This window comes from Oryza glaberrima, chromosome 1 (assembly GCF_000147395.1).
Source record: "Oryza glaberrima chromosome 1, OglaRS2, whole genome shotgun sequence".
NCBI classification, from domain to species: Eukaryota; Viridiplantae; Streptophyta; class Magnoliopsida; order Poales; family Poaceae; genus Oryza; species Oryza glaberrima.
Window position 1 is genome coordinate 2,637,485 of NC_068326.1, and position 8,982 is coordinate 2,646,466.

The 8,982-nt window shown below is 42.5% G+C and overlaps 2 protein-coding genes across 3 annotated transcripts; both read right to left on the minus strand.

Moving 5' to 3' along the window:
• Window positions 1–203: 203 nt before the first annotated feature.
• On the minus strand, window positions 204–1,465 carry LOC127754349 (lectin-like). 2 transcript variants are annotated; one of them, XM_052279860.1, is made up of 3 exons: window positions 1,119–1,465; window positions 900–1,018; window positions 204–785 (listed from the first exon to the last, which is right to left on the minus strand). In XM_052279860.1, exons 1-3 carry the CDS (start codon window positions 1,347–1,349, stop codon window positions 404–406), a joined length of 732 nt encoding a protein of 243 aa, XP_052135820.1. In that variant the 5' UTR covers window positions 1,350–1,465; the 3' UTR covers window positions 204–403. The 2 variants fall into 2 exon arrangements, with proteins under 2 accessions (XP_052135820.1, XP_052135814.1); XM_052279854.1 differs by having other exon boundaries at window positions 204–788.
• A 3,666-nt stretch (window positions 1,466–5,131) lies between these two features.
• LOC127760692 (receptor-like protein 7) lies at window positions 5,132–8,982 on the minus strand. Its single transcript, XM_052284990.1, has one exon. It carries the CDS (start codon window positions 8,392–8,394, stop codon window positions 5,329–5,331), a length of 3,066 nt encoding a protein of 1,021 aa, XP_052140950.1. The 5' UTR covers window positions 8,395–8,982; the 3' UTR covers window positions 5,132–5,328.

Here is an 8,982-nt window from a genome sequence, read left to right on the forward strand (position 1 = left end):
TATAAACTTTGGGTCTCTAAACTTTGGGTCTATAAACTTTAGGTGTATAAACTTTAGGTGCATAAATTTACTAAAATAGAAAAGTAATGTGGTGCCAAAAAAGAAAACGTGGAGGGAGGGAGGGGAGAGGGGTGGCGATCGCTACCCGATCACCCTGGCGATCGATCGCCCATTAGAGTTTCCGGACACAAATGTACGTGAACACTTGAATCTGGGGTAGATTGAAGTGAAGAGAGTCTTGGATTTATTTTTTTAGTGCAAACAACATTGCTGGTAGATGCATAAGTTCATTCAGAACACTTGAATTATGTAGCAGCAAGCACATTATTCTGATACTTTGTGTGGATCTTAACATAACTGACAAAATATAGCTAATGATCAATGATCATCGAAGAGTAACACATCATTGTTTTGGGAGAATCTTGATTCCCTTGATTAGTAGCCCTCTCTTCCACAGCCCACCATCATACTCAAACATTGATATCTCAATCTCTCCCTTCTGCCCCTGCTGGGTTTTCACCTCCCCGACCTTGAGCTCTAGCCATTTCATCCTGATCTTCTCCTCAAGATTCTCTTTACGCTGCTGGACTGTTCCATCAGGGAACTTGAGCTGAAGGTTCACTGGGACAGACCACCCGTATGCAGGATCAATAAGCATTACTTCAAAGAGAACCTCATAGTGAACTCCTGGTGTAAGATAGGACAGTTCAAGCTTCCCATGGATCTCTAACCAGCAGACGTTCTGCAGCGACGGCACTTCGATCTGGGTGTCAGTGTCAGCATCACTGCTGTTGATTAACATATCAGATTCAGAACAATGAAAGAAGTATGCCTAATTCCTGAAACAAAACCGAATCTGCCTTCTGTTATTCACAATAATGCTTCTTAAATAATAGTACCTTCCTTCTTTCAGAGGTTTCCAAGTCCAGAATCTGGGGTCTTCACTCCAAGTGATGGACAAGCCTCTGGGAAACAGCATGAAGCAGTTGTTCCTAGTTCTCTCATCCACCCAGTACTTCTGCATTGCAGCAAGTTTGCAACATAAACCATGTTCAGGGAACCAAAAACTTACAAGACCCCATATCAGTTGTAATGTTCAGAAGCAAAATTTTTGCAACCTTTGTTTTCCCTGCCAAGAAGATGCCGGTGTAGATCTGATCTTCCAGTGAAGATGCAGTAAAATCCTTCTCGGCAACAATCTCTTGGAACATGTGAAGAGCTGGTGCTCTCTTTGATTGGGCCTGGTTGCTACCAGGACTGGAAGCGCTGCTTGCCACCGCCATGGCGTTGCCGTTCCCAGAGAAAGAAGAGTTGGAAGGCGCCTCTTCCCTCGACGGCGATGCCCCCATTGTAAGTTTTCTCTGAACTTCTCCTGTAGTTCAAGAGCTGTTAAGACTTCAGACTACTGTGATATATGTAGAGGAAGAAGAGCTCAAGACCAACAGCTGAGCCAGTTTTTTTCTGAGCTGAAATGGAGAAAGAATTTACGCTTTTATTGGCCTTTTCGCCTGCCATGCCTGGAGTAGAAAATTTCATCAAACAAGATGGCATCAAGATTAGCGGTGGAGAAAAGCAGGAGGAATTAAAAGCTCCTTTTTCAGCAAGCTTTTGAGCATGGAATCTGGTTCGAGATGATGAATTTGGTGTGCATCCAGAAGATGCCAGTTCTAGAGAATCTACCTTTCGGTTGAGGAAGGAACACGGTATGGGATTCTGCAGAGGAGAGACACCAAACTTTGAAGTTCGAATCAGGGGTTCATGATCTACTTCAGTTTTTCTTTGCTCAAAAACAGTATACTACTACTTCAGTTTTTTTTAGTTTTTTTTTTTTGGCCAGGCTGAAAGATTGGCCGGCCAAAAAACCTATTTGAAACAAAACAGTGCCTGATATGCTCGTGCGGCCCAAAGCCTAAGAGAATATAAGATCCGGAACCAAAAACCCGTGGCCTCTCAGAGGGTCTCTAAGAGCCTCTCCCAACACCCATATAGTCAACTCTCCATCTGATTTAGCTAGTCAAACTAAATGGTCACTTCAACAGACTCTCTATTAAGGGCCTATTCGGAACACAGGAAAAGGAAAAACACAGGATAGGAAAAACGTAGGAATATGAAAGGAAATCACGTTGAAAACATAGAATTGAAAAACGCAGGAATATAAAAGTTGAAAGCATTCGGTTTACAGGAAAGGAAATAAAAAGTAATCGAGGAGTAATCTGTATACTGTATTTATTATCTACCGCTATCTTGCTTATCCCGTCTGTCTTGCTTATTATCTAGTGGCTGTTTTATTGCTTGATTGGCTTGATTCTGTCAAAGGGAATGAAACAAGAGATTGGAGTGGATGGAATTTTCCTCCGTTTTTCCTGTGGAATCAGCAGCAAAGGATTTTTTCCTACAGTTTTCCCATAACCACTTTTTACGATCCGAACGATAGGATAGGAAAAAATCCCATGTGAACAGTATTCCTATGAAATTCCCGGGAAAAGCCTCCAATCCGAATGAGCCCTAATCCTCTCCAAAATAACAACGGACCCACGTGTCAGCCTCTATTAATCCTCTCTCCCCCTCTTCTTTCTCTTTCCTTCTTTTCCCCTTACTTCCCGTCGTCGACCACGCTGGGCGCAGGTGGCGCGGGGAGGCGGGAGGCGGAAGGCGGAGGGTGGAGGTTGTCAAAATTGGATCTGCATGTATGTGTTCGATCTGGGATGTGACGATGAATCGACAGTTTGTGTACATGGTGTCTTATTGCCACAATCGTGGCATAAACGGTTTTCACCTGATCAATCCGTCATGGTTATTCTACCCTATGGATGCTGCCGTGGAACAACCAGTTGCGGCAGCGACGGTGGTGATAGACGTTCGCCTGCCTCGACCGGCCATGAGCTTCTCCTGTCCCTACGAGACACATCATCCAAAGATCAGGCTTGGAGTTCAAGCTACTTGTGAAAGTGGATTTTTGTTTCTCGAGGGAACATCCCCTCATATTATGCATGTTGTTCAAAAAGTTATAAAAAAAGTTATAAAAAATATGATATATTTTTGGCAGACATGCGAGCTAAAATTCGACTTATACAATTCGAAACAAAAATAATAAATTTGACCGTGAATTACACATTCTATTCATAGTCAATTTTGTTATTTTGTTTTTACTTGTATAAGTTCAATTTAAATTTGTATATTTATGAAGTGGCATATCACATATTGATCTATGTTACTAAATTGTTTCAATTTTTTTGATGATTTTTTAAGTGATATGTAAAAATGAGGGGATATGAATTGAGTTTTCCGCTACTTGTGTCAACTATCCATTCGAAGATTCTTGTTTTTGTTTCAAACACAAACTTGGAGTTCAAGTTAGTAAAAAAAACTCAATTACTAGGTTTCCGTATCTAACATTTAACCGTCCGTCTTATTTGAAAAATTTATGAAAAATTTAAAAATATTTAGTCGCACATAAAGTACTATTCATGTTTTATCATCTAATAGAAAAAAAATACTAATCATAAAATAATTTCAAATAAGACGAACGGTCAAACGTTGAACGTGAATAGTGCAAAACTGCACTTATTTTGGGACGGAGGGAGTACTTAAACTCGTAAGCTACCGAGGATAGGGATAATCGTCCAGGACACCAGGTCTAAGCCTGTGTTTGAGAAGAGATGAATAGAAGCCTGTCTTTGAGAAGAGATGAATAGAGAACATTGATAAGATAATCGTCCAGGACACCAGGTCTAAGCCTGCGTTTGAGAAGAGATGAATAGAGAACATTGAAAAGATAAGCAAACCGAGTTAAGATATTAGTGCGTAACAAATTAATTATTAATTAGTTTAAACTTGAAAATGGATTATTATAATTTTTTTAAACAATTTTTCTATAGAAAGTTTATTCAAATAACACATAGTTTATCAGTTTTGGGAAGCGTGTGCGCAAAAAACTATGCTCTTTTTTTGTTGTGCGCTCTCAAACGCAAAAGAGCTCATGGATATGTGCTAGTTTTCGGATTGAAATCCTTCCGGATAAGCCCATTACACCAGTAAAGAAAAGGAGTAAGTCCATTTTGCCTTACTAATCTCTTGCCACCCCTTGATCGCGAAACCGAGTCGGTTGAATTGTCCTCCTCAATCGTAAAACTGAGTATAACGTCTCTGAATGTTTTTCATTTTTTAATTTTTATTTTTTAATATTTACAGAAATATTATACCGGTGAAAATATTTACAGAAATAGACCCTGCCGCCCTCGGGCGCCCTCCCTGAGAGCGGCAGGGTGACGTGAGGGACAGCCGAGATGAAAATTTTTTTTAGCAAAATGCATTTTTAACAGGGCGAAAATCGCATTTAGACCTCAATGCAAAATGTGCACACCTTGCCGCCCTCTACTTGGGCGGCAGGGGCCATTTCTATAAATATTTTGAATGGTATAATATTTCTGTAAATATTAAAAAAGTAAAAATTAAAAAATGAAAATAATTCTAACGTCTCTCCTATCGTTAAAACCCGGTGTGAATCGACTCCAGGTTTTGGAAAATCCGAAGTTGGGCTTCCTTCTGCGTCTTGGGTCTGGGCGAGGCGAGCTCTTCACTTCTTCTCCATCGCCTACAGCGACAGTGCTCTCCTTCTCCTCCCCTCGCTCCGCCTCCGCCGGCATCGCCCTCTACTCCGCCCCCACCGTCCCCGACGCCGCTGAGCTCCCGCCCGCCGCCATCTCCACTGCGCCCTGTTCCACCCCGCGTCTCCAGCCTCGTTTTTGCGCCATCGCCGCCGAGACCCCCTTGACCTCCAAGTGCATGGCTGCCGCCGTCTCAGCCTCGATCTGGTTGGCAAGGTCGCCGTCGTCTACTCATCTTCACGGCGCACTGGAGTAATGGCACTGGCTACCGGAGCACGCGGCAACCAGACGCTGGGAGCTGGACGAGCTCAGGACAATCCTATGCAAACAGGTAACTGAATTCCAACAACATGGCTCTAATTACAAACGTATTGCAAATTTGCAAGCGATCTTGGTAGAAGAAAATATTCAAAATGCAATTTGTAGAAGCATGTAGTAGTTTGAACTCCCCGTGCCCCTAGCTACAATTTCAACCACAAATCCAACACAATCCCAATCCAACTAGGAATAGCACAATGTCTGCGTTGTTTCTTCTTGGAACGATGTGGCACCACATTCAGCGTTGTCATGTTGTTACATCCTTTTGATACATAATAATTCGGACGCAATATTTTTGAATATTAGCTTGCGACAACAATAGCATGTTACATAGTTTAGATTACATATGTACTGCATGTCTGCAAGTGACCTTGGTACAGAAAAGTTTACTTCGATACATAATTCAGAGGGCTCTCTGCCTTACTCGAGACCGCTTTCTGATGGGAATTCCCCATATAACCACAATTGCAAGGGAAAATCCAAAGCCGAATCCCAATCCAGCGAAAAGGAATAGCAAAACGTCAAGTGAATTCTTCTTGGAAGGGATCACTTTCAGAGATGTAATGTTGATGCATCCTTTCGACAGTGGACGACCGCACAAACCATCGTTCCCCAGAAATGAACTATTGGAGAATGTCAAGAAATGAGGCGATTCTGGTATTTCCCCCTCCAGCTTGTTGTAGGACAGGTTCAACACTGTGAGGAAGTCCAAGGATGCCAACTGCCGTGGGATTTCTCCTGAAAGCTCATTTGATGACATGTCCAACGACTCAAGCTGAGTTAAACGACCAAGCTGAGATGGAATTGGCCCCGTCAGTGAGTTGTGTGATGTGTTGAGCACGTTTAGCAGAACAAGTTCACCTATAGCTTCAGGTAGGCTGCCATGGAATGCGTTATCTGATAAATCAATGAATACAAGGGTCCTCAAGATCTTAGTAAATGTGATGTCCATCCCTTTGTATGTGAGTGCAACAGTAAAATCATATTTCTCCATTCGTGGGAGATCATGGTCCATGACCAATGTCATATTTGAATCTTTGATCATCATTGACTTTAACTTGTTAAACCACTCTTGCGGCAAGATGCCAGAGAACTTGTTGGATGCTAGATCAACAATTCTTGCGCTCTGAAATTCACATGTACCTCTTTCTTCCCCCAGAGACTGTGCTACATGTCCAAAAAACTTGTTTGATTTCAGCACAAGAACTTGAAGTTTACGAAGTGTGCCCATCCAACATGGAAAGGAATCATTAATCTGATTGCTTCCAATATTAAGGACCTCCAAGTTTTTGCAAACGGCCAGAGATCTTGGCAGTTTCCCTTCAATCAAATTGCCACTGAAATCCAGTGCCTCAAATGAGCAACTTTCCTTGATATTGTCCGGAAATTCCCCACGAAGCTTATTTTCTTTTAGATTTAATACTTCCAGTTTGTCAACATCCTCTATTAAACAAGAAGGAATTGAACCATCAAAGCTATTGTATGAGAGATCAAGGAGCTGTAAACTCATCGCACTACAAAAGGATGGAGGAATTCTTCCAGAGAAATTGTTTCTACCGGCCTTGAAAAACGAGACATCACTGAGATAATTGGTAAACTTAAATGGTATAGATGAGAACCTGTTTCCTGAGTAGTCAAGCACAGTTGCATATCCTCGAGGTATAGGTATGGGCCCCTCAAACATGTTCTCACTAAGATCAAGTGCTTTCATATCACTTAAAGGAAGAAAAGGGTCATGCCCAACACTTGTAAACTTATTGTTCCTCAAGGATAGTATTTCCATTTCGACCCAATTCTCCCATGCCCATTGGGGTATGGCTCCATCGATTTGGTTATATGAAAGATCAAGATATTCGATTTCATCTTGGGACCTCAAGAAATTAGGGAATTTCGAAACATTGCAACCTGATAAACGTAACGCTCCTAGTTTGGGAATGGATGCCGTTGAAGAATTACCCTTTCCATCTACAACGACCAGATTATTATCTGAAAGATCCAAGACAAACAGGTCTAGTAGTTTCCACATCGAGGTAAGCTCTACTGTGCCAATGAAGTTGTTTGAATGAAGCGAGAGTATTTCTAGCTGTGTTAAGTTCAAGATTTGTGAAGGTATCTTTCCTGAAAAGCTGCAATTATACAACAGTAGTTTTCCCAAATTCCTAAGGTTACCGACAGAGGATGGTATTGATCCAGATAAGCCACAATTTGTGAACTGAAGCACAGTTAAAGAGGATAGATTCGCAACCCATGATGGTATGGACCCTACTAGTCCAAAACCGGAAATCTCTAATGACTTCAAGGATCTGAGGTTTCCAATTGATGAGGGCAGTTCTCCAGAAAAGCCAGTTGCTCCTAGGCCTAGATTCTTCAAAGATTTGAGTTCAGCGATGGAACTTGGTATTATACCATTGAATTCAGTTCCACCAACATATATATTTTCCAAATGACTATCAGATAAAAAGTTTGGCAAAGTACCATATATTCCTGGATTATGGTAAAGATCAATAGTTACTAGTTTCTTGTGCTTAAAGATCAATGGAGAGACAAATCCTTCAAGGTCATTACGTCTAAGTTGGACGGCAGTCAAATTAGGAAAGTTGGAGAAATCTGGAATTAGCCCGGGCAAACTATTAAACGATAGGTCAATAACAGAAAGTGAGTGCAAACGGGGTAGTGTTGCACATATTGGGCCAGAGAGAGCACAGCAAGACAAACGAAGAACCTGAAGTTTTGGGCAGGAATCGACTAGAGCGTTGCACCATCTGGCGCCATTTTCAGATAAGTTTACTAAGCCAAGGTTGAGCTCCCTTAAATTGCTAAGGTTTGCGACTAAGCTTTCCAGGTTTGGCACAGCGAGCTGTTGGGCATCGAGACTCGAATTCATTTTAAAAACATAGGTATCATCAAATGTGTCGATTATCTCAAAGTCTGTGGAGAGATCAAGGGATACCAAATTCACCAAACGGCCGATTCCGGCTGGTACCACGCCTGTAATGTTGGTGCTGCGAAGGCTGAGATGGGTGAGCTCTGTGAGACGCTCAAAGCCGCTGGAAGGGAGAGGAGACCCGTTGAAGTCATTGTCGGCGAGGCTAAGATACTCGAGGGATGTGAGATGGAAGATCGCTGGGTCGAGGCCTCCTCCGCTCTCCAGCTGACGGCCGCCCAGGTCGAGGGAGGTCACGCGGCCGTCGCCGTGGCCACAGCGGACGCCGTCCCAGCGGCAGCAGTCCGTGCCGGGTCGCCATGACCGGAAAGCCGCCGTGGACATGTCGGTGGCGGAGAAGGAGCTCTTCAGCCGGAGCAGCGGTGACTCCTGGTCCGGACGGCATGGGAGAGCGGCCGGCGGTGGTGCTGATGCCGGCGGGAGAAGCGAGAGCGCGGCGACGAGCTGGATTTGTAGCAGGACGAGGAGCAGCATCCGCACTATCGGTGCAGATGCTGCTGCTGCTGGGTCGTGATGGGTGGTCATACTGCGGCGCAGCGGCAGTTTAATTAGCTTGGGATCGATGTGAGTTCCGTTTCTCTCTACTTGGAGGGAGATTTCAAGTTTATAGCAATAAAGCTTCCATTGGGATCGATGTGAGTTGCGGGGCAAACTTTTTATTGGTCGAGTGGATGTCCCTAGTTTCCTACTAGTACAGATTACACGGCTAGCATCATTATATATATTTTTTCACATTATATCATACTCCCTCCATCTACTTTTGATAGTCATATTTCCAAATCTGAAAATTTTATTTTTGATAGGCATATTTCAATCCAACAACCTATCATCTTAATGATTTTCTCAAATTTAATGCGTGACTCTCCATTCTTCCACACATAATTGGCTACATGGGCTTTGAGAAATGTAAATATTAATGGATCGCTTGTTTACGAGGAATAACTAGTAGTATGTTTAAATGGATGATAAGTAGCATTACTTATCCTTGGTCTGTGTGTCAAGATAAAATATGACTATCAAAAGTAGATGGAGGGAGTATATGTTTTCACATTTTATTATTAAAATATATTAAAAATGATAATATAATTTTAAATTATGTACTAACTCGACCAA

Coding starts and splice junctions, on each gene's coding strand:
- LOC127754349 (XM_052279854.1), bottom strand. CDS start 1,349: ATGGGGGCATCGCCGTCGAGGGAAGAGGCGCCTTCCAACTCTTCTTTC. Junction 1,019..1,118: donor TCTTGGCAGGGAAAACAAAG/GTTGCAAAAATT, acceptor GCTGCAATGCAG/AAGTACTGGGTGGATGAGAG. Junction 789..899: donor AAACCTCTGAAAGAAGGAAG/GTACTATTATTT, acceptor GTTAATCAACAG/CAGTGATGCTGACACTGACA.
- LOC127760692 (XM_052284990.1), bottom strand. CDS start 8,394: ATGACCACCCATCACGACCCAGCAGCAGCAGCATCTGCACCGATAGTG.